Source organism: Psittacula echo (assembly GCF_963264785.1).
Source record: "Psittacula echo genome assembly, chromosome: 7".
In the NCBI taxonomy this organism is placed as follows: Eukaryota; Metazoa; Chordata; class Aves; order Psittaciformes; family Psittacidae; genus Psittacula; species Psittacula echo.
In genome coordinates, this window is record NC_137740.1 from 28,715,230 (window position 1) to 28,740,472 (window position 25,243).

The 25,243-nt window shown below is 55.3% G+C and overlaps 1 protein-coding gene across 1 annotated transcript; it reads right to left on the reverse strand.

The window, feature by feature from the left end:
* Positions 1-4,787: 4,787 nt before the first annotated feature.
* On the reverse strand, positions 4,788-7,342 carry NMUR1 (neuromedin U receptor 1; the record flags this gene model as incomplete). The annotated part of the gene is made up of 2 exons (XM_080623301.1): positions 4,788-5,191; positions 6,448-7,342. The coding sequence occupies 2 exons, from the start codon at positions 7,340-7,342 to the stop codon at positions 4,788-4,790; spliced, it is 1,299 nt and encodes a 432-aa protein (XP_080479427.1).
* Between the last annotated feature and the right edge of the window lie 17,901 nt (positions 7,343-25,243).

Consider the following 25,243-nt stretch of genomic DNA (forward strand, 5'->3'; position numbering starts at 1 on the left):
ATCTTCACTTCTTGGAGATGCCCTTTACCCCTGTAACCCAGTGTGTCCCTTCCTTGAGTACCCTACTATGGGGAGAGGTGGGATATGGGGAGATCATCCCTTCCCTGTACATGGCCTGGCCCCTCCAGGTCTGTTGGGTTTGCTGTGATGTGGAGAAGACCATCCCAAGTGTAGGTGACAGTCACACTGCACCATGGACAAGTCAGCCCAAGCGCTGGAGCCACGGCTGAGGTACTCCATCCAAACCCTTGGGGTGGGCTGTGCTCCCCACAACACCTCTTCCTCCCCTCCCTGGCTGCCTGGAAAGCTGGTTCTTATGTGAGCCCTGCCTCTTTGGGAAGCCACTGAGGAGCCAGCCGGGAATATGGGCTATCTTTGGCACTGGGCTAAAACCTGAGCCCACAGGTATCCCTGAGGAGCAGAATAAAATCATAACTATATTTTTCTTGCTGTCCATTTCTGCTCCTGGCTACCTCCATGCTGCCCATCACCAGTAGGCACTGGGTGTTGGCTTTTCACTGCCACCACTATCCTGGAATAAGAGGAAAAATTGAAATATGGTTCCAAAAGCAGCCTAAATCACTGCCGAGCTCAAACCCAGCTCATCCCTGCAGTTTCCTGACATTTACATTTTCCTGCTTCCCTGCTCCCCTCACAAAGGCTGGGACGTTGGTGGGAAAGGCTGCTGTGCCACATCCATGGCCAGGCAGCCCAAACTCACACCACCACCTGGACCCAGACAGGGACCGCTTGCTCCCAGGCACTCAAGGGCTTTGACAAATTTATGCTTTATGAGTTTGCCCCATACCATGGCTGTGCAAAGGACACGAAAAACAACCCTTCCCTTGGCTTATTGAAGAGGGGCAGCAAAAAATCCTCTGGCGCTTTCTGGAGCCATCTGTCATGACTCCAAATACACAAGGCGATTGCTGTAAAACTTGAGTTTGGCTCAGTAAAGGAGGAAAAAACCCAACATCCCATGCCTGTTGCAAACAACCACAGCACACACAAAAAAGTGCCTTACAAGGCTGGAGCAGCCTCATAGATGGATTGCTTTTTAATCCTCAAAGCTACAGTGATAAATCTTTTCATTGGAAGCTCCAGAGTTACTGTGTCACTCAGGGCATTCAGCAGGGTGAAAAACAGCTCCAGGAGCTGCTGGGAGAGGGGAAGTCTTCCAGTAGTGGGGCTGGAGGTGATGGAGGAGAGATAGGTGCTCACCGTGGGGGTGCTGAGTGGGGACAGGGGGCAGGAGGGCTCCCCTGGGTGTCAGGAGCGGATAGTTAGGCAGGAACTGGCTGTTAGACAGACACTGCTATAAATCTGGGAGGACAGATGGACAGCTTTTGGGGAATGGCTCTTTGGAAATTAAGTGTTTGGAGAGGAGATGGTGCCGTGGAGCCCGAGCCTGTCATATGCTCCAAATTGCAGGGACAGAGAGATGCTTCATCCAGCTCTGAATGAAGGCTCTGAGCAATGGCACTCCCCAGCTCCCAGCTCCAATATGTCCCTCTGCTCTGTCCCCTCTGGGCTCTCTTGAGTCCTGAAAGAATCATTTAGTTGGTGAGAATGCCCAGACAGTGTTTTGGGATCTTTCTTCCCCCACAGCCACCCTGGAGTGCTGGTTGATCACCCCAGCCAGTTACATGGGTTGGAGGAGCAGGAAAAACTCACTCCATCCCTGGGTGCTGCTGCCTCCCCCCTGCAGGGCTTTTTGCTTCTGTACCACCTCCCAGGCAGGAGTAATCCCTCTTAATTGATACCGGGAAGGTGGCAGGGGACAAGGTTGACCACAGGGGTGCAGAGCAGTGGGGAGCATTGGAGCAAACAGGCTCTGTAATGCCCTTCCTGGGGGCTGTAACGACCCTGAGGCAGGCAGGAGCCAGCATCCACTGCCTTCCTGGCAAGGCAGAGGTGTCAGACTCTTTCAATGAACCCACTGTCCCCTGGGAGATCAGTTCCCTTTTCACTAGGTTTCGTGCCCTGGCTGCAGCTGTTACTAAAATTAATTGTGGGATTAAAGGACTTGCTTGGGAGCCTTTGATTGCAGCATCTCTCATGAATTCAGCTGGCATGCGGTACCAGGGGACTTCGGTTTTCTTCACACGCCTTTGCAGAACCCCAGGCAGGGGAGTAGTTTGCCTGCACATCTCCACCCAGGAGGGGCCACTGTCCATGCTGCATCACTGGATGTGGCTTTGGCAAGACTTTGGGGTGCTTTTCAGGGTGATCCCTGGCCCAGCATCACCATCCGACACTCTGGGGCCTCTGCTGCACACTCCCCTCCTGCATCTCAGGGAGGAGGATTTGGGGTAGCCAAGGAGGATAGGGAGTCCCAGATCCTGGAATGGCAGTGGGGGACATAAGGCTGGGTAAAGACAAAGCCAGTGCCTCCCCTTTCTGGATGTTCTGAACTCCACCCCAGTTGTGCTGAGCCCCAGGATCCTCCCCCCCCCAAAAAAAACACAACCCCACACCTGTGGACACACACACTTTTCTCTGGCACTGACCAAACAGCTCAAGCCACAGCAGCTACAGCTGTATCCTCACACAGCCCAGATACTCATGAGCAGGGGGATGCATCCTCCCAACTCGCAGCACAAGGGACCCTGAAGCTCCATGCAGGTGGCTGTCACTACATAATAAAATGCTATCGACCTCCTATTAAAAAGCCATTCCCTGGAGATTTGCAGTCGGGGAAGTGTCTGGGTGAAGTGAGATGGGGCAATAATGGCCACCAAGAAGGCATCAGTCATGTCCAGCCGTGCAGCAGTGATCAGGGGCCGCGCACGACTGTCCCCTGCCAGGACCATCAATGCTGGGAGCTGGAGAGGGAAGGAAATAGATGGATTTAACGCCCTTGGCCACACTGACATCCTCCAGAGAGAGACTGTGAGCAGCTTGCAGGACCCTGAAGGACAGAGTTACTGCAGCCCCACACCCACCCTCACCCAGCAGCACCCAGCAGGACCCCACAAGAGCTGACACGGCTTTGCCCATGGCAGACCCTGTTGTGGGGATGGGGAGTGGAGGAGCTGGTCAAACTGGCCCTGAGGCAGGGACTGGGTCAATGGGGGTAAGAAGGAGTTTGCAAGCCCCAGATCCTGCCTGTTCGTGGTCGCTGGCCCGGCTGTGGCCCTGTGTGATGTGCTTTGGAGGGGCCGGAAGCAGAGCAGCAGCTGCCAGCACTCTGCCCACAGCTTGTTCCCCCAGTATTTCTGCTCAGGTCCCTGGGCAAGTCCCACTGGTTACATCCATGCTGCCCAGAGGCACAGCCATGGGATGTCAAGCCTGGGGCAGCTTCCCCAGCTGGCTGGAACTGGAGCTGGGGAAGCTGTACAAGGCAAGATCCCAAGCTGTTTGGACAGCCCCTCAGGCGGCATTTCAGAGACTCAATATTTGATCCTGTGGGAGGACCTTGCATATGCTAGGAAGCCAGTGACATCGATTTCAGACAGTAAATCAATGGGTCCTTCCAGCCTGGGAGAGCGTGAGCAGCCAGCCTGCACTCCCTGGCATTTTTGTGACATTTTCTGAGCCACATGTCTGGGGACAGTGATGACCACTGCTTCAGAGGCAGCTCCCACTCTGCAATGGCCTCAGTCCCAGCTCAGCCTGAGCATCCTGGAAATGGGGAAGGGTGCATGGATCTCACTCACACCTTCCCTGCCGTGTCCCAAGCCCACCCAGCTTTGTAGACATACTGTGACAGCAGAGCCCACAGGCAGAGCCAGTGAGAAAGCCCTGTAACATGGCCTGCCCATCACCCCCCAGAAGGATGGCTCAGGTTCGGTCCCATTCTGGGAGCAAAGCTGGGTCCTGAGGGATACAACCAGAGCACAAATCAGGCCAACAGCTTTTTTTAATTCTCAATGAGGCCCATGCAGGGCAGGGATGGAGGAGGGCTCCCTGCATTCCCCAGGGGTGCAGGGGGCCATAGCAGGCTGAGGAAGAGGAAAGGGGCACCCACCAGATGCAGGTCAGAAAGGAGAGTGCAGGGTGTATTCATGGGGCAGGGGGACAGGCATGGAGATGTGCCTGGGCACTGCAGGCAGCCTGGGGCTCCTCTTGTCCAGTCTTTTCCCCTGCAGGCTCCAGCTCTGGAGGGAGCAGCTGTGCTGCTTCTCTTGCCCTCTGGGGCTGTAGATGAGAGGCCGGAGGAAGGCTGGGAGCGGGGAGCTGTACTGGCACCCTGCAGTCAGACACCGGTTGGCACCACTAAAGTGCAAGAAAATCAGGGGCATATCAGTGCCAGAGGGCCCGGGGTAGGCTTGGGGGGAGAAAGTACCCACAGGCAATTTTTAACCCACTCTCTCCCATGCGAACCCCTCCCACCTCCATGAGTGTCAGCCTGAGCACAAGTGCCTCTTGGGGATCCTATCCAGCATGGTGTCCCAAAACAGCCTGGGGTGCCTGATACCCTCAACACCTGCACCCATGGGCTCACCTCACTGGGCTGAGAGGGATGGGATGTTTTGGGGATTGCTTGCATATCTCTGTTGTAGAAGCCAGTCATTCCCACACCACCAGTGATACCTGGCTTTAACCAGCCTCAGTGCTGAACACAGCGGGTGCAACACATGCAGGGCACAGCATAGCCACCACTGCCATGTCCTGAAGCAGCACTGCCTAGAAGACCAGCCTTCACATACCAGGAGGATGGCACAGAGAGGTGGGGACCCCTGCATAGCTCCTACCCTGCTCCACACCACCGGATGGGTGCCACAGTCAGATGGATGCTGGTGCAGAGGAAAGCTGGTCATAGCTCTCCTACATCCTTACACTCTTCAGCAGAGGGACATTGCATGGGTGGCAGGCTGGCCTCTCTCCACCTCCTCCAGCTCATACTCCTCAGCATCAGAGAAGGGCAGGCCGTTGGCGCTTGGCATGGGCTCGCATTCGGTGCTGCGGGTGGTGGCATGGGTGATGCTGGGAGAGTATTTCCGTGACCACAGCGCAGGGTGGCTGGGGTGGCACATCACCTCCTTGAACATCTCCCGGAAGCGGGTGGACATCAGGTTGTAGAGGATGGGGTTGGCAGCTGAGCTCAGGTAGAAGAAGACACCAGAGATGATGTGGACGTACTGGAACATATGGAGCATATGGCTGGTCCAGGTGGAGACGAAGCTCCAGACAAGGCGGTCAGTGTGGAATGGGGCCCAGCAGATCCCAAACACCACCACGAGCACAACTGTGGGGAGCCAAGGAGCCAGTGTTACTGGAAGAGTGGAGTTCCTCCCCCAGGGATCTCCAGTCCCTGGCAAGCACTGCCCTGTTTCAGCTTTGGCCAAAGCAAAGAACATCCAAAAAAGCATAGGAGAAAGGAATGGGGAGAGGGGAAGGGCTTCTTCAGTGTCTTTTTGACTTCCTGTGGAGGGGCTGGAGTTCTGGACAGGATCTGCTCTCTATCCCTGCCAGGGCTGCTCCAGGCACTGCTGTGCCGTGGGTCTCTGCTCCCTGTCACAGGTGGCTGGCCCTGCCATAGTCCTGGGGACATGCAGCACAGCTCAGGGATGCCCCTGTGGGCATTCAGTCTCCAGGAACCCTGCCACCTTCACTGGCAAAGTCCAAGGAGCAAGAGCTATTTGTGCCTTTCCCTTGTGCTCTGGTTTTGGTTTGTTTTAATAACCCAGTTTTCCCAGTGGAGAGGAAAGGGGGTGATGTAGGGTGGTCTCTGGTTCCCCTGTCCTGCCATACCCATGCCACACAGCACCTCCACGCCACAGTGGGGCCAGGTCCTCCTTTGTCCCTTTCCCAGACGTGGTACCGGGAGAAGTGGAGTCACCACTTGTCTGAGGTACAGCAGAGAAGCAGCCCTGACCCTGCCAATGGACTGGGTCAGGCAACCTGCCATCGCTGTGCCATCACGGGGGTGGGAGCATACAGAGGTCAGCGTGCCAGGGAGAGAAAACTACCCATGAGCAGCAGCTCTCACTGCTGGGAAGAGGGCCAGAGGCTGCGGGAATGGTGCTGGGGAGGGGAGCAAGAGTGCAGAGCAGTGGGATGGAGGGATGCACCAGTCCAGCGATGGGTCACTGCATCATGGCCCTGGGATATTGCTGCAGGGCTGGGTAGGAATCGTGCCCCTCTGGGAAATACCACCACCACCACCAGCATGCAAGGTCTGGGCTGGAGGACAGGGAGCAGGTTCCCCCATCCCAACCCACCTCCTTTCCCACTCAGCATTGTCCTTAAGGAAGGGAGCTCTTATGGCTGGGAGGTAGCTGGCATGAGCAATCCTCACCACTGGACTGGAGCCAACAGATCTGCCTTTGCGCCAACACCCCACAAGTGAGCCCTGCAGCCTTCCTCTGGGATGACCCAGCCTCAGTGCTCTGGACTGGCCGTGCCTCAGTTTCCCCTCAGCATCTCCTCCCAGCACAGCTTTGGGAGATATCCCCTGACTCTTCCCATCCCCAGAATTCAATTCCCCAGTGTCAGACTCACACAGCATCTTTGTGACCTGCCTCCTCTTGACTTTCTTCTGTCCCTGGGTGTTGTGGTAGTCATGGCTGCCGCCAGACTTGGCTCCCAAGGCCTCCAGCATCTTTTCTTTCTTGAGCTGCAGGCCAATGAGCAGGTAGAGGATGCTGATGGTCCCCATGGGCAGGAAGAAGAAGACGATGGTGGTAATCTGGATGATGAGGTTGTAGGTCAAGCGCGGCTTCACCAGGGTGCAGATCTCCGATTCAGGCACTCGCCCCCGTCCTGGCACATAGAGAGGCTGCAGCCCATGGAGGCTGGTGTTGGGGATGGAGCAGATGACAGACAAGACCCAGATGGTGATGATGACCCTCTTGGCATGGTTCCTGGTCACCACGTACTTGGCCTTGAGCGGGTGCACCACAGCGATGTAGCGCTCCACACTTAGGGCCGTGACATTGAGGATGGAGGCGAAGCAGACAGACTCAAAGAGCAGTGTCTTGAAATAGCAGCCACTGGTGCCCAGCAGGAAGGGGTAGTTGCTCCACATGTCGTACAGTTCCAGTGGCATCCCCAGCAGCAGCACCAGCAGGTCAGACATGGCCAGGCTGAAGAGGTAGTAGTTGGTGGGTGTCCTCATGAACCGGTGCCGGACGATGACAATGCAGGTGAGCGTGTTGCCCAGAGCCCCCACCACAAAGATCAACAGGTAGATAACACACACTGGGACAAAGAAGCTGGACCGTCGAGGTCCCAGGTACTTGTCCCGCAGCTGCTCCTCTGTCAGGTTGGCATCCTTGGGGTCAAACAAGGTCTCTGGGTGAGTCCTGTTGCAGAGATCAGGGCTGACAGGCTCCATGGGAAAGTCTTGCTGGGGCAGGGAAAACTCGGGGCCAGAGCAGTTGACGTAGGGATTCATTGCTGAAGAGAGACAGGGAGGTCTGCGGGATGCTTTCCCAACCCCTCTGCTGCCCCAGCTCCCTCTGCCACTCTCCCCACTGGTGTCAGGATGCTGCTGATCACCACAGCTCTTCACTCTCACTCCCATCCTGCTGCACCCTCACTCCCATCCTGCCCCAACCTCAGCCTTTCCTTGGAAAATAACCCAAAATCTCCCTGCAACCTGCCTCCAGGGTTCCCAAACACTCTTTGTCCCATTTCTCATGCACAAGTAACACTAGCAGCTCCCCAGCCCACCTTGGCCCCTTTCCCCTGTTGCTGGAGGGACGTCAGCAGGGCTGTCCTCTCTCCCTGCTCCTGAAGCAGTGCACGACACAGCCCCAAAGCCAACCCCAAAAGTCAATCCCAGCTCCAACTCTACCAGCCGTGCAAAGGGGCTGACAGTGCAACCATAAAACTGCAAGAAGGAAAAACCGATTTTCCAATCCAAGAAGGACTTACGGCTTGTTGGGAAGCTCTAGATGAAGGCTCAGATCCCACCACCCGTGCGCCGGATGAGGTTGGGCTGGGGAGGGAGTGTGGGAGGGGATGGAGACTTCACTGCCTTAAGAGGCAGGCTAATGAAATCCTGCCGCTGCTCTCCCCTCAGAGCTCAGCCGCCTGCCCTTACCCACCTTCTGCCTCTCGTCCTCAGTCAGCCGACAGGCTGGCAGGGAAGCCACAGGGGTGCTGGGTACTTCCTCTTCCACTACTAGGCAAGCAAAGCCTGGTGCTGAGATCCTATCCCTGCGGGGGGCTCACTCGTCACTCGCAAAGCAGCACTGGCAAGAAGATGCTCTTCAGAAAGAGGGAGGAAATAACGTTAATGTAATAAACTCCATTGATTCCAAGACAGTCCCGGGGGAGGGTGGTGCAGCCATCTCAAGCCCCACCAGCAGCCTTTGCAACACAGGTATTTGCCATTTGTGTGGCCTCCGTGGTGAGTAATGCATGGGTCAGCCTCACTGCCAGGAATCGTGGCCCGCACAGTGCCCAGTTGTCCAGATTCATCCAAGGGAGATGCAGATGTGCAACCCTGGGTCACCCGAATCACTCCCCTGTGGAATAGGTGGCTCCAGCCAGCTTCTGTCACACTTTCATGCAAGTAAGCTGCTCCACTCACATTGCTACCCCTCACTCTGCACTGGGGTCTGCTCCCTCCCTGTGCCCACTGTTTGTCAGTCTGTCTGCACTCCTGCCCATCCTCTGTGCTGGCACCCCATCCTGCTGATACACCTTGGTCACAGGGCAACACTCCTGCTCTGTAGCAGCATGCAGACCCATGCATGCATGCACAAACACATGCGTGCACACACACATGCACACAAATCCATGCACACATATACACATGCACACATACACACATGCACACATACATGCATGCACAAACTCACGCGTGGCTGCACCCTACGACGAGCTGCAGGGCTGCGTGTCCCCTGCCTGCCGAGCAGACGGGCTGGCGGCTGCGGTGCGGGGGCTCTCCGGCTCCGCCGCGACCGGGCGCTGTGGCCCGCCCCGGCCCCTCAGAGGTGGGGAAGAGCGGCGGGTGGGGGTCAGGGTAAGGGGGTGACACCGGGGAGGCGGCTGCGCACCACTCAGAGCAGCGACAGGGGGCATTGCCGCCCCGCGGCACGGGCAGCACTGCGGGTACAGGTACACGCAGCGGTCCTTTCATCCCCCCAGGGATGCCAGAGCCCTCCCGAGGACTCTCCTCCATTCGGGCTGTCCCAGCGCCGTCCTCGGAGGTTTTTGGTTGAGCCAGGCAGGATGGAGCTGGAAGAGCCTCTGTTGGGGCTGCATTTGAGCTGGTGGGACAGGGATCTTAGAGAAAGAGCCCTGTGCTCTCCGCTCCCACCCAGGCTCAGCACAACTCACTGCATCGCTAAGCCCAGCAGTGCACTGCCAAGAGCTGCTTGGATTTGATGACCTTCAGCTGCCACTGAGGTCCTGCACATCCAGATCCCCTTCCTGATGCTGGGGCACACAGCAGATGGGAGCGGTACTACTCAGTCACTCCTCTTCCCTTCCACAGCCCGAGGAGGAAACTGAGGCACCAAGTTCCCACTGGTGCCCTCCTTCCCAGGAAACTGGGTGCCTGCTGGAGTATCCCTGCGTCACTGCTGTTGCAGAAGGAAGCAAATAGAGCCTGCTTGCAAGCAGAGATGGTTGCCAACACGTCTGGGTGCAAATGTCCCTAGGGCCACTGGGCACAGCTCCAGTAGGGCACCCATCACAGCCCCTACTTGGGAGCCACCCATGTCAACAGCACATACTGCTCCAGAGCACCCTTGGGCTGCAGGGTTCCAGTTGCATGCTGGGGGGGATGCAGCACCCCATTTCCCCACTGGCTTATGAAATAGAACCAAAGAAGAGCAACAAGGGAAGGGGACTGGCAGATGGGGACAGTGTGCCTTGGAGCAGCCCAAACGGGTGATGCACACAGTGGGAATTGATCCCCCGAAGCCCTGGAGATATTTTTCCTACCAATTTTGATAAGACACAGAGATCCTGAAAGACTTAAGAGTACCTGGCCTGGCCTCTGCACACCGTACTTGAAACCAACAAGCTGGAAATAGAATCTGAAACTGGGAGGGAGAAGAGGTGCTGCATGCTGCTATGGGAGTGAAAAAGGTAATGAAACCTCATCTGCTCTGGGGATGGACACAAGCTAAAACACAGGGACAGGACACAGCCACAGCAGCTGGGCAATGCTGGCAGGGGCTCAGGAGGGTGGCTCAGCAGATGCTGGGGTGGGCAACAGTGCCAGGGAGCCAGCACATTGCAGGCCACAGCCCCTGGGTTGCAGAGCCAGAAACAGTAGCTGATGGGCACGGATTTCTGCCCCTGCCTCCACATTGCACACAGGTTGCTTTTTCCCCAGGGGATGCCCAAAGCAGGGGCATCCGTGTTAGTGCAGAGGCAGGTTGGTATTGTGCTGCTGTACTGCTGAGGCACCAGGAGGCTGAGCAAAAGCTCACTTGAGGGACTGCATCAGAGGATTAAGCATTCCTGGAAATCTCTCAATTGCCATCTTTTCTCTTCCATCTCTCATCTGCCTCCCTTTGTTTTCTGGCCACCCTGGTCCGCAAAGAGCAAGGACCAAACAGAGCTTGGTTCTCTCAGAGATGGACCATGGGTCCATCCGTCCCCCCGGGTTGCCAGATCCTGGCTGTCAGGTAGCCAGAGATGTCTCTGTCCTGCTTGCCCAAGGTCCAGCTTTCCCAGCCTCCGCTTTGCTGGGACACCAGAACCGCTAGACTGGGAGTCCTTCTCCCTTTGCCTCCCCTTTTCCTTCACAATTCACATCAGCCTGCTGGAGTATCCCACATAACTTGAGCCTCAATCACTGTTCCCACACTACCTGCTGTCATAACTCTTTGGAAAGTTGATAGCTCTCAGAAACTGCACATCACATTTTTTCCTCAGCATCTGTTTCTTGCTACAGCCCCTTCCCCCAGCGCTCTGCAGGCCTGATAGTGCTTCAGTGCTATCTGGTTTTCAATTTTCTAATAAACCAAATAACCACGAGGTGGCAACCCCTCTTCTGCTACTGCTCCTCCACTGTTTAAAGAGGATGAACTGCACATGAGAGCATGATTCTTTAGCCTATTCCCCTTACCAGGTACTTTATTACATTAACTCTGCCCAGGGTGGCCGCAGGGTTCTCTGGGCTGGAAACTTTAGCAGTAGGTAGGCAAGCCAGGGGCACACACAAGGTTCCCTGCACAACACCAGCCTGAAGGATGTCTCCAATATTCCACTCCCTGCTGTGCAGCCATCCCTCCCAGCAAGCCAGCCAGTGCAGAGGTCCCTGCCATGTGGGTTAAGGCTGGAACACAGCAGCTGAGCAAGGCTGGCTCTGCAGCATTGCCAGGAGAATTAAGAAGCCAAAAGAAAAAAAAAAAAAAAAAAAAAAAACAGAGGCTTTGAAGCTTGAGAGCTGCAGCCCTAATAGCCAACTGCATCCACTCCCAGCTCTTTTCAAGGGCACATCACTCACGGTAATTGCAGGGCAGACCAGCACAGCCTTTTACAGAGCTGCCTGTGCCCCAGCCCCTCATTCCTTTCCCTGCTTTGCCGTTTTAATTAACACCCTCTGGTCCTGAGCACAAAAAACCACCAAGCCACAGAGTGATGGCATCTGAGGGGAAACTGAGCCACAGTCACTTGTTCTCTCCATACCATCTTACAGCAGAGCCCCCAGGCTGCATCCCTCTCTGTCACTGAAGCAAACATGAGCAGCCCCTTCACAGAGTATGGCAAATCTTCCCAGCTAGGTTTAGCTGGGAAGTAGCTTCTGTCTCTGTTGGGAGCTGCCAACTTAAAGGTGTCCCTCTTTGGTCGCCTGGGGGTAACATGTCCAGAGATGCATCCTGGATTAGGAGGATGCTCATTTCAGTCCCCAAGGCAAGGAAGGGCCACTCGGATCTGGATCTGGGTTATTTTGCAGTAACATAGCCAGAGGTGAATGCAGGCCAGCGGAGTGGTCTTCCCAAAGCAGTGCTGTTGTCATTTATGCAGCAGAGCCTACCCACTCATCCTTGTCTGGTGAGGGACACCCTCCTCCAGTAATTTTTTCTGGCCATTGCTACCCTGTGCTTTTCCATTCACTGACTCCCAAGAGGCCTTTTTCCACTGCATAAAAGCTGTACTCATTCCAAAATCTCATGTCAGCATTGTTATCCCCGCTCGCACAGCCCAAGCAGGTGACATCTTAACCTCTCCCAGTAGTGTCAGCTCTTTCTACATCTCCAGGTCCCTTTTTCTAAGCTGGTCATAACTTGCCAGCACACTTTCCTGGGTGCAGGTACCCAGCAAAGGAGCCAGCAAGAGCCTTTGCTCCCTTAGGACAGCTAATTGTATCCCTATGTGATGCAGGGCTGGTACCCTGGGCACCCCGCTCACAGCCCGGGGTTTCTCCCTGCAGCAACTGCTGCACCTAAAGCCCCACAGCTCATCTGAGAAGTAGGTGGGAAGGGGCGTTTTTCCTTCACCACAAACTGGGCTGAAAGGAGAAAGAAGGAAGGGTGGGGTTGGGAGAACAAAACCAAACCCCACACCACCACACTTCAATGTTCTTTGGGATAAAAGCAATCAGTTTTCTAGGGAACAGCAAAATTGGCCTCTGCTCCACAGCGTGTCCCCCCCAGGTCTGCTGGGGGTCCAAGGAAGGCAGGCACTCTCTAAGCGGTATTCAGGCACCATGGCAACCATAATTTTGCTAATCAGGGCTAGCACAGACTTGAAATGCTTTTTCAGCTGGCAGGAGCACTGGGCTTTTGCAGGTTCCCATCAGGCCACATTGCCCAGGGGTGCTGCTTTGGCTATGCCCCCCACAGTGATGGAGGAGGATGGGGGCTGGCTGCAGCCAGAGCATCCCAATGAGAAGCCACACAGCCCCCGCACTGCATCCCCCCTGCAGCGCAGGGCTGAACAACCTGTGTTTCTACCAAGGTCAGGACGAATCACCCAACAGTGAAAAAGCATAAGATGCAGAAGATGCTGCTGATGCTGCAGATGTGTCTGTCAGCCAGGGCTTTGCTAGTAACATTCCATTTTCCTGCCTCCCCCTCACCACCTCTTTCAGCTCCTGTCTGACACTGCTCCATGGTTCCGTGTAGCGTCAGCAGAGCAGATACTGTCACCAGCGATGGAGATGGCATTTTATACCTGAACAGGAGAGATGCAGCTGCAAGAAGAAGGTGTGTGTGTGTGTGTCTTGCAGACCCCAGCCCCACACTCAGGACACAGCTACCACAACATCTTTCTTTGCCTGTAAAATCCCAGCTTGGAGAGAACAAGAAGCAGCCCACAGCAGGTCCAGGGCCGTAGCAGAGCGCTCTGTGGGCCCAAGGGGCAGCGTACAAGCCATGATGGAACTACCTTGTTCTGGCTGAAATCTGCTCCATGGCAAAGGGTGCCCCTCTTGATGGACAGCAGGGACTTAGCACCTGGTCAAACCAGCTCTGCGTTTGCTCAGCAACACGGCCAAGCCAGGGGGCACCCAAAGGAGCATTTCACCAGCTGAAAATATCCCAGCTACCCATGATGAGCTTGGGATCACCTCAGCCACAGCAACAAACTTAACATCAGCCAGCAGTGTGCGCTCACAGCCCAGAAAGCCAACCGTATCCTGGGCTGCATCAAAAGGAGCGTGACCAGCAGGTCGAAGGAGGTGATCCTGCCCCTCTACTCTGCTCTCATGAGACCTCACTTGGAGTATTGTGTGCAGTTCTGGTGTCCTCAACATAAAAAGGACATGGAGCTGTTGGAACAAGTCCAGAGGAGGGCCACGAGGATGATCAGGGGACTGGAGCACCTCCCGTATGGAGACAGGCTGAGAAAGTTGGGGCTGTTCAGCCTGGAGAAGAGAAGGCTGCATGGAGACCTCATAGCAGCCTTCCAGTATCTGAAGGGGGCCTACAAGGATGCTGAAGATGGACTCTTTGCTAGGGACTGTAGTGATAGGACAAGGGGTAACGGGTTAAAACTTAAACAGGGGAAGTATAGATTGGATATAAGGAAGAAATTCTTTACTGTAAGGGTGATGAGGCACTGGAACGGGTTGCCCAAGGAAGCTGTGAATGCTTCATCCCTGGCGATGTTCAAGGCCAGGTTGGATGAGGCCTCGGGTTTAGTGTGAGGTGTCCCTGCCCATGGCAGGGGGGCTGGAACTAGACGATCTTAAGGTCCGTTTCAACCCTAACTATTCTATGATTCTAAGACCTTCTCTAAAAGAATGAAGTATGGACACAGGACATCTTCCCAAGCATCAAGAAGTCACTTTATGTGCTCTATTTCTTCCTTTCCAAGCTTCCTCCTTTGTGAGTTATCAAGAAAAATGTGTCATAGCACAGGGACAGCCTCTCTCCCCTACCCTTGGTTCAGAGCCACTTTGCATTCACAGGTTGATTTAAGGTGCTCCCTAGGACTCTGAGGATTGATTACCAGAACTCTTATTACCTTTCCCACTCAGCCCATGGTAGGTATTCATTCCCTGCCTACACGCGTCTCTCAGAACCCAATTCATAAGCCTCTAAATGGGACTGGAAAGAGGCTTTCAGCTGGAAGGAAAAACTGCTGCTCAAGTTCTACAAAACCTTGTCTGCAAAGAACACCAGGCAAGGAAATAACATCTCTGTGGTGGGATCCTATTTGTCATATAGCGACACACTCTCTAAGTCAAGATCAGATTTTCCAGCCATAAAAAACCCCAACCAGCTACAACATCCCAGTGAAACACAAACATGGTAGCAAACTGAGATGTAGGCTAGAAAGAGGGAAACTCATAACAGGGTCTGCAGCGCTTGCCCTTAAGTTATTTGCAAATGAACATCTCCCCGGTCCAGCACAGAGCAGGGACAGGGCCATAGGGGTGGCAAGTACAGGGGCTGCTGCAACCACCTCATTCTTCATGCCATCACCACCAGACACCAACTTAACTGTCACCTTAACAGCACCATTATTTTTGTTATTGCTGCATGCTTTTGCAGCATGGTGGTTGGCAACTGAGGAGGGTGGAAGTATCATACACTGGTTGCTGGCACCTTCACTTTTTCACTGGGAGAAAAAAGGGCTGGGGATAAGAAGAGTGGCTTCTTCAGGGACAAGAGCAGGGAGCCCTCCCCACATCTGCAGCATCCTCTCTCAGGGCACAGGAAAAGTTGCATGGGGCAGGTGAGAGAGGGGAGAAGGCTTTGGAGAGGATCACACCAACCAGGCCACCCAGTCACCTGAAATGTCCACAGCCACCCCAGACACAGCATTTCAATCAACCAAGTATGGACCCTAGGATGGTAAAGTGGGGGGATCTCCTGGCAGAGGTGGGCTCAGAGAGCCTGGTAAGGCCCCAGCACCTCCTTACCCAGCTGGCAGCCAAGGGTGCTGCCAATCCTCCATACAGACTCACGTGACGCCCATGCCACATTCAAAGCCCTTTTCACACAGTCACAGAGCTCAGCTGCCAGGCATGGGACAAGGTGCTTTCCCTGCATCTTCTCTATGCAAGACATACCATGCTCTGCTGCAGGTCCTGGGACAGATTTTTACACTAAGCCTCGCTTTCCAGGCACTGATAAACTTCAGAGTTGGACTTTTTCAGGTTTGTTCTTCATCCAAAAGATAAATTAAACTAAAACAAAACAGAAAAGTGGAACCATGCACACACTTTCATTTTTTTCCAGCAGAAAGCGTGTGCTTCAGCTAGGTAGAATGAAAGCTCAGAGCACACCATGAACTCTCAGGGATGCCAATGCAGCAACTTAAGCATGAATGAAAGTGGCCTGATCCCCAGGAGGAAAAAAAAACCAAAACCAAATGTGAGCAAACAGCCTGAAATCTCCTGCCTGCTGAGCAGAAGAGATCAAGGGAACTGGTGGAGCTGGCAGGATGCATCTCTGAGCACAGGCACAATTTTGCAAGACAATTTTGCAAGTGCTGCTGTGCTACAGAGCAGGGGATGCTCGGGCTGCACCAAGGAGGGAGGCAGACTCAACCCCTTGAGAAACTTGTAGTGTTTTGCTACAGCAAAGTGGACTCGGATAAGAGGAGAGTTCTGGGGTGAGCTCCCAGTTCCTTGAATAGCCTGCGTGACTGCCCTTTTGTTTGAGGTAGAAGGGATCATTGCAGGGGCTGGGAAGACTGAAGCATCCAGGCAATCTGATTTCTGCTCTAGGATGGATGAAGTTTATCACACCAGGATGGGCAAGAAGCAGAAATGCCATGGCCTGGGCTTTGCAGAGGGCTCACCTGCACTTCTCAGAGCTGTCGGCATCACCTTGCCTTCTCCAGCAGTGCGCAGCGGTCACCAAGGTGGACAGGCAGGAATTGCCTCTGTCAATAGCCCACAAGGGTGACAGCTCACTACACTTCAGGCCAGCTAATCAACCCTCCAAGATGAAATTGCCTTTGGCTAATGCTAGTTTTTTTGCTTTTTAGTTTTTAGTTGGCTTTTAGTTTTTTTTGGCTAAGGCTAATGCTGTGACACGTACAGTCATGGAGTGAAGCCAGAGGTGAGGACACAGGCACTAACAGGTTAAGTAGACACACGCAGGATGGCACACCCAGATGACACCCATCCTGGGGGACCACAGCAAGGCACCAAAGTCACCCTGCTATTAGTGGAGACCTTGGGGACACCCAGGGGATGGAAAAAGATTAGGGATGATCATTCCCTCTAAGTGGATAGAGATGAGAGACTCTCAGCCTGATATTCACACTCAAAAAGAAACCAGAATGCATAATTAAACATCTCACCTGCAAGCACTGAGAATAACCCCAAATCTATATCTCACAATCACAGCAGATCTAGCCCATCCAGTTCCCCTCTACAGCAGGACAGTGAGTAAAAGCCATCAGGCTGGCACAGTCTTATCACAGCAAAACTCCCAGTGCTGTCCAATACAACATTCTCCCAAACTAGGAAACAGGCTCTGGGATGATTGACTGCACCTCCACTTCTGCCCAAACCCCAGCACAGCCCCACTACCACCCCCTTACCAAGTCTGGAGGAGTCCCTTCCCACCCTACTAGACCTTCCTGCAACCTCTCCCCAAGCCAATCAGGGATCCAATCCCCAGCTCTGCTCCTTTATAGCCCTGGGAAGCACCAGCAGCTGGGCCAAGCTGGGCCAGGTTTGCTGGCTAAGTTAACCCTCTATTCACCAGCCACTAACCTAACACCACCTTCACCAGCAGCTCTAGAGGAGAGGGTTGAGGACAGCTGTGCATCCACACATTTCAGCTGCCCTGTCACATTCCATCTCACCAGTCCACATTCCCATGCCTCAGTTTCCCTCTGTGTCCCCACCTGCCGCTGTGGTTCTAAGGAAATTCCTGCACTCTCCTCTTTTCCCTCCATGAGGTGTTTCTCAGACACGCAGGCATATTTTCCTATTTTCCCATCCCACCACAAGACCTGGGGCACACACACCCTGTTTCCAGCACCTCTGGGGCTGGTGGGATGTGTCTGGGGCACAAACTCAGTCCATGAAAGAGTTTCCGTCCTGCTGGCCCTGCAGCTGTTGAATGGGGCTTCTCAGCCAGCCTTGGTGGCCTCACAGAAGTGTCTTGGCCTCTGGTTGCTTCCCATGCCCCAGAGTCCACAAGAGCTGGGCATTTCCAGCTGCTCCACTGGGAAGACAGGATTAAATGCCAAATCTGGCTGGGATTTCCTCTCCCCAGCCACACCAGGCTGTTCTGGCAGCAATGCTGATTGGCACCCTGGTGCTACCTGCCTGGATTTGGCCTGCAGCCCATTTATGCATGATTTGCCCTGGCCCACAGCCTCTCCTTCTTGCCAACACTATGGCAGGCCCCTGCTCTCAGCTCCAGCCACTGATGTGCCCAGAATCTCCCTCAGGCAGGTGAGGGGCTGGGACTCCCAGACCCCCTGGCTGCTGCAGAAAGCACCAGTTTTCAGTGGAAAACAGGAATTTGGAGAGTACTTTGGTGGATTAGACACGTGGCCATAACATGGTATCTGATTTGTCCAGTACTGGTGCGAATTCCATCCCACACGGCTGCCACTAATGATGGGCTTTAAAAAAAACGAGCAAATGCTGGGCAAATGGGAGAGATTTTCCCCTGGCACCATGCAGCATTGCCTGCAAATATTTCTTCTCCAGTTCTGCCTCCACACACTTCCCATCCCCATCTGGCAGGTTATTTCCATCCTGCTCCTTTTTCCCACCAATAATGTGTCTGACACTACTCAAACCCAGGAAATGGTGAGGTGTGAATGGGAAAGAGCTTCTGGTGTGGCGCCATGAGTTGCTGTTCCAAGAGCACCAGGAGCTTCGTTTCAAACCCTCCCTTTCTGGTACTTTACATCTGCATTAATTTAGGTTAATTACATCCACCCTAAAGTGATATGAGCAGAGTTTCTTCATTCCTGCACTGGGTTTGGACTGCCCCAAGGAGTTTGGACTCTGTTTGGACTCTGGTTTGGGGCTCCCCCAGGGTGTGGGGAACATCCTCTTTGCTGCTGCAGTTGCTGTTTCCAGACACAATTGCCCTCAAATTTATTGCACAGGCAGCTGGGCTGGAGAAAAGCACTGGCAGCGGGGTACAGCCCCCCAACCCAGGGACTGTGAGCTCCTCAGCCGGCCCACAGAGGGACTGACATTAAGGTTTTCACCCCAGCTGTGCGGCAGCTGGAAGGGGGTTTCCTGGTTTTCCAGGTTGGCTTTGCAAGGAGGGATCAGTCATGGAGAGGTGACAGTCCCGGTTTGATCCAAGGGTTGAGGCGTGGCCCGGCGACCCGACTCCTCAATGATGTACGGCAGTGGCCACGATTCGTGGCCGTTTGGCTCCCTCTGGTGGGAACACGTGGGAGCTCTGCATGTCCCACAGCCACGGGCTATCACCAGTCACCAGCTGGCCACGACGCTGCGAGGCTCCCGGGCAGGGCAGGCACTTGCCTGCACCCTCGTTTCACTGCGGGACTGGGCTGGGGGAGTCAGGCTGTGACTGCTCGCTGCAGTCCTCAGGGACCGGGGCAGCGATGCCCACAGGTAGGCAGCGGTGCAGCCAGCAGTGGGGCGCCCTGGGGACATACTGTCATCCTGCCCCCCTAGGCGAAGGGGGGCCTGGAGCAGGTTTGGTCTTGTCCGTGGAGAGGTGTGGGGGGTTGCTGGAAAACAGGGAAGAAGGAACACGAAATGGGGGGATAAGGGGTGTAAAAAGGGGGAGAGGGGACAGTTTGCATGCAGGGAAAAGCCTCTTTCAGGGCTGAGGGGGCAGAGCAGTTCCTCCCAGCCCCATCATATCCTTCCATGTATGGCCACTTGTGCCATTTACTGCCCCCTTTCCCTTGCCCAGGGGACTTTTGGGGGGGAGTCCTCACCGGGTCAGTAGGAGCTTGGCTCCTTAATACAGTCACAATTTGGGGGTGGCCAGATCAGGTGGGGTACAACAGTGGGGGTACAACAGAGGGAGGGAGCGCTACTGGTAACCGAGTGTGAAAAAGAAAGTTTTGGTGGACATGGGGTGGTGGGAGGGGGACAGAAATTCTCCCGATATTCAGGACAGCCTGGGAAAGCAGCGGTGCCAAGCCCGGGCCCTGCAGCCGGGGAAGGCTGTGAAGCGCAGGGATGGGGACAAGTGATTTGTGGAAGCGTCGTGTGTCCACACGATGGCACCACACCCGGAGCGGTGGCCCCAGCCAGGGTGCCATGGCTGTGTGACCCTGTGCCTAGAAGAGACGAAGGCTTTTTCGGCAGTGCTCCATTCGTGGCGGGAGTTTAGGGTAAGGGCTGTGCAACAGCTCCCTGACAGCAGCTCCTCTCAGCATCCCTCCAGCTTCGGATGCTCCTGCTTTTGCTCTGGGTGCAAAACAAGACAGAGGTGTCAAACCTGATGCTTGTTTCTCTGCTTCATCCCCTGCTCTCACCTTCTGCCACCTCTCTGCACCACCCCCACCTGGCTCAGGTGTGCACAGAGCCACCCTGCCTGGCACACACCTCCCTGCCACAGGGCAGAACCTCCCACCTCTTCACCAAACAAACCCCAGCCCGCTCCCCCAGAAAGCAGGGAGGAAGTGGCAGGTGAGGTGGATACAAGGGAGCAGGGGGCAGAGGGATGGATCCTGCCTGGTCCTCGGACTGCTGGCAGGACACATTGGGGTGGCTCAGTGTGGACCAGGATTTGTTGCTCAGGATCTGGCAGGTGAGGGCTTTGCCCATCCTGTCCCATCCCAATAGCCTGTGTGAAAAGGGGCCAGGCTGGAGGCTACCATAGAGGGCTTGAGATCATAATGACTGTGATAATGACATCCCTGTAAATCACCTGGGTTAAACCACATGCTGATTCCAGCTGATCCTGCACACGCTCAGCACCAGCATTATTGGACCCCAAACCTCTCCCCAGGCAACCAGGCTCCCATTCATCTCGAGGACAGCCCTGTGCTGGTGGCTGCAGACCAAGATCCCCTCTCTCTCATCTGCTGAACTCTTTCCAAGGGGTATCATAGCATCATAGAATGGTTTGGGTTGGAAGGGACCTTAAGGATCATCCACTTCCATCTCCCCTGCCACAGATAGGGACATCTTCCACTAGACCAGGTTGTTCAAAGCCCCATCCAACCTGGCCTTCAACACTGTCAGGGATGAGGCAGCCACAACTTCTCTGGGCAACCTGTGCCAGTGTCTCACCACTATCATAATGAAGAACTTCTTCCTAATATCTAATCCAGATCTACTCTCTTTCAGTTTAAAGCCATTCCCACTTTTCCTGTCACTACGAGCCCTTATAAAAAGTCCCTCTTCAGATTTCTTGTTGGCCCCTTTAGGTACTGGAAGTTGCTCTAAGGTCTCCCCAGTGCCTTCTCTTTTCCAGCCTGCCTTCATAGGAAAGCTGTTCCAGCCCTCAGATCATCTTCCTGATCTCTTCTGGGCTTGCTCCAACAGCTCCACATCCTTCATGTGGACACCAGAGTTGAATGCTGTACTTCAGGTGGGGTCTTATGAGAGCAGAGTAGAGAAGGAGAATCACCTCACTCAACCTGCTGGTCACACTCCTTTTGATGCAGCCCAGCACATGGCTGGCTTTCTGGGCTGCAAGCATATACTGTTGGCTCATGTTGAGCTTCTTGTCAACCAATACCCCAAATCTTTCTCGTCAGGGCTGGTCTCAATCCAGTCTCTGCCCAGCCTGCACTTCTGCTTGGGATTGCCCCGACCCAGGTGTAGGACTTTGCACTTGGCCTTGTTGAACTTCATGAGGTTCACATGGGACCATCTGTCCAGCCTGTTTAGGTCTCTCTGACTGGCATCCCTTCCCTCCAGTTTGTTTACCACACCACAGAGTTTGGTGTTGCCACCAAACTTACTGAGGGTGCTGGATCCCACTGTCTGTTTTGCCAGCAAAGATGTTGAATAGCACCAGTCCCAATACTGACTCCTGAGGAATGCATTTCTTCCCTGGTCTCCACTTGGACATTGAGCTGTTGACCACAGGCTCCCCCCTCCCCCCCCCCCCCGCTGAACTCTTCCCAAAGGGTATGGGGTTCTTCCTCTCCCCCCATTGCAGCCAGATTTTCCCTTGTGACCCTCCCCATAAGGCAATGTGCATTAGTAGAGGATTTGGCCTCCAGAGAGGACTTTGGGGAGTCCAGAGTGGGTTTAGGGTCCCTCTAATGGAGTTCCCTCTTGTCCCATGTGCTTTATCAGGGTAGGGGCTTTCTGCTGCTTGCAGCTTTACCTGCTGCGATGTTTGTGTAGGCTTGGTAGGGAGTTTTCCTTTTTGGTCTCCACAGCAGTTCAGGGGCTCCAGCATGTTTCAACAGTGCTCCACATGCCATTGGCAGGACAAGCATGTACCGCAGAAAAGGCTGTGAGCCTCCTCTGCCCCCTACTCCATCCCCAGCCACAGCTCCAGCCAACCCCCTCATCTCTCTGATTTTAGCAGATAAGCCCTTCCCTGCTCTCTCTCTAGCTTCCCTCCCACACTGGGGAGTCACTCAAGCTCCCCATCCCTGTTCCAATCCCATCCACACCTCCTTCCACCCCCAGCAGCCCCACAGCACCCCCCAGCCCCACTAAACTCAGCAGCTGTTTAACCAGCAGCAAGCCAAGATCCCGTCACAGCAAAGAGCGTCTCGGAGCAGCCTCACGCTCCTCCGTCTGCCCACCTCCATCTGCCAGCTCCTGTCCTACATCTCGACTGGCAGCGCCCTGCGAGCAGGGACTGCCCTTGTCCCGTCACTCTGCCTCGGCTGCACAGAACAGAGATTTGGCTCAAAGGTCTCCACAGGACTTTGGAAATAACACGGAGGCTGGGGGTAAGACACTGCAGGATACCCGGCTTGGCCAGACCCAGGGTTTCACAAAGAGATGCTCAGCTATTAGCCGCAGGCAACCCTTTTCCCTCTCAGCATCCTTAAGAGAGCTCAGGCCGCATATCCCAGCTTTCTCTGTCTTCCTCTATCCAACCAAGCTGGCTGCTGCCCACTCTCTGTGGCTCTAAGTAGCTTTAGCTAAATCCCCAGCCGGAGGAAGCTGCTAATCTCCATGGCTTTGTGGACAGCAGGATCGCCGGCAGCGCCGGATCGGGCAGCAGGGTCAGGGGTGGCACAATGGAGGGGCAGGACATGTTCTCAGGGAAAAGGAGCAGTGAGGGAACATGCCCACCCAGCCGAGCAAAGCCACCCGGCTGTCGTGCTGCCTGGCCCAGCCAGGGTCCTAGAGCCGGTGGCAGAAGGGAAGCAGGAATTTGTGCCTCGGAAGGAACAGCTCAATTCCTTTCCACGAAGCGGATGTCAGGGTTTAGGAATAAATTGCCTCCAGCAGGAATGCAAGCTGGGGGAAATGTAACACCCAAGGCTTTACACGTCGAATCCACGGGGACTGGGACTAGAGCAGAAACTGGCATTCAGCTTCAGCACCCGACCCGGCCGACCCCCCACCCTGGCCCTGCTCCCCATGGAGCACAGCCCCCCTGCTGCCTGTTTCTACAGGGGAAGTGCGTTTCCCCTGGAAGGTTATTCCCGGCAAGGGTAGCTTTTCCGCCAGGATTTCTGAAAATAGTAACTCAGGCCGAGCCAAAAAAAGCTTTATTTTCCTTTATTTCACTGTTTTAAAGGGAAGCTGCTCCCGCGGGAGGACACCCCCTACCCCCAGCCCCTCGCTCGGGGTGGAGGCAGCGCCCCGGTCTCTGCCGGGGGATTGGGAGAGGGGCAGAGGGTCTCCCCGGCTCCGGCCCCGGGGGCCGCCCTCCCGCCGCCCTCCGTGTGGCCCCGCATTCCGCCCAGCCCCCCCGCCTCACCGACCGATCGCCATGGCGACAGTGACCTCATGCGGGAACGGGCGAGCGGACCGGTCGCGTAGCAACCGTCCTGGTGACATCAGAAGCCCTGTCCGGTTCCCACGGCAACCCGCGGGGCAGGGCGGGAGGCGGGACCCCCCCACATCCCCCTGAGACCCGCGGCGAAAGGGTTAACGCGCATAAATCTGCATAACTTAGTGACGTCAGCCGCGGGCCAACCGCATGGGGGAGGGTCCTATGAGGAATGAGCCCGGCTGGCCCCCACGGCGGTTTGGGGGGTAAAACGGGGCAGTTCATCACCCATGACCCCCCAAAGCATCGCTCAAGCACACTCCAGCTCTGCCTAGACGGGGGGCACTAACCCCGGCACGGCCCCCCCCCGCCCTGCTGGAGGAGGTTGATGCGCCGTGGGGGACACCGCAGCAGCAGCTCTTGAACGAGAAGCACAAAATGATTTAGGCCAGGGGCTCCTCGGGGTGCACCCGGATGGGAGCGTGTCCTGGACGAAGCATCTGGCATGAGGTGCTTCCTGTCCCCCCAAGCAAACTGTGCGCACCCTTCATCCCCCATAAGGTGCATCCTTTCTCCACCTCATGTGGGCACCCCTCACCCTAGCAAACACACTCCCTCCTCCATGGCTCTGAGCCCTGGATGTCCCTCCAGCCTCAAGTGCAGCCAAGGTAAAGAGGAGGTTTTCTGTACCATGGATAGACTTTTCACCACCTTGGGCTACCAGCTCACAAACTGGGATGATAAGGCTACACTCATAGAAGTGCCCCGTGTTTCCGGAGGCCTTTGCAGAAGTCAATTCCCAGCGTCAGTGATATCCCCGAGTGGGATTAGCCACTAGATAGCACTCTTGCTTTGCACACGGGCATGAGAGCTGGCAGGTACTTGGCAGCAAGGAGAGCAGATGCTGAAGGCAGCCTGTTCACCCAAGCACTATCCACCACCAAGGACGTAATCCCAAACGGGTGCACTGCAGCGGCTGGGAAAGATCTAGCTCCTCCGGCCCCGCCACCAGCCAAAAATAGCCATGGCAGGGTGACTTTCAGCAGGGATACAATCTGTATGGCTCTATGGGTAGGGTGCTGCTCGCTGAAACACAGCTGCCCCTGGAACAGTGACCGCTCATCCCTTGGAATGAGAGCAGCAAGGATCAGGATATGCTTTTGGTGGGAGAAGAGAGCTGGATCTTCATTTTGCTGCTCTCCTGGACACAGTCCTGTCAATGGGATAACCACACCTTCCTGGGACAGCCGGCTCCACAGGAAAGCACCTACGTGCCAGTCACACACCATTGCTGGGACAGGCTGGATTCATCCCCATGACCCAACATGCTGCAAATTCCCCTCACGCATTTATTTCCCTCTCGGTCACTGTGACTCATGCTCTCTGCCTGCCTGTTTACAGGCTGTATTCCCAATGTTCCTGTGGAAGCAATGACCGGTTAGGAGAAAGTGGGCTGCTTGTCCAGGTCCTTGAGGAAAAGCCCCCAGAGGCCTGGGAGCGTGAAGGAAGGGGCAAGGAAGGGACGCCTGCATGCTGGAACCCTTCTGAAGGAATAGAGGCTGCTGCGTATCTCACAGAGTGGCTACACCCAGGAGCATGGGGCAATGCCAGGGCTAGCACCACCACCCTGCTGGGCATCACTGGCAGCCAGATGCCTGTGGGGCAGAGGTGCGTACCACCCACACGGCTCCAGCTCCAAAAGGTCAACCATCACCAGCCTGGAAACGGTGTCTACTCTGCCTCCTTTCTCCCATCAGTGGATGTCCAACATGCCAGCCCTGCTTGGGCCAGGGATGGGGGGAAGGACCTCAGGAGGGTCGCAAAGGGATAGAAGGCTGATGGCAGGAGAAGAGCAGGAGGGTAGAAAGAGCCCCAAGGAACTGGCAGGTTGCCCTTGAAACAGCCCCAGAGGGAGGTTCCCAGCGGGTGCATCCCCTCCCTGCATCCTGGCCCTACCTCCCTGGGGTTGCTGAGTCGCTGGGGAGGGGTGTGGGGGGGAGGCTGCACTTTGTGGTTTCACAGTGCATCTATGCCCTTTGAATTCCCATGTGAATGTGGAGGTGGTAAAATGTCACCAGCTGGGCCCCGGGGAAGGGGGCTAGGCACAT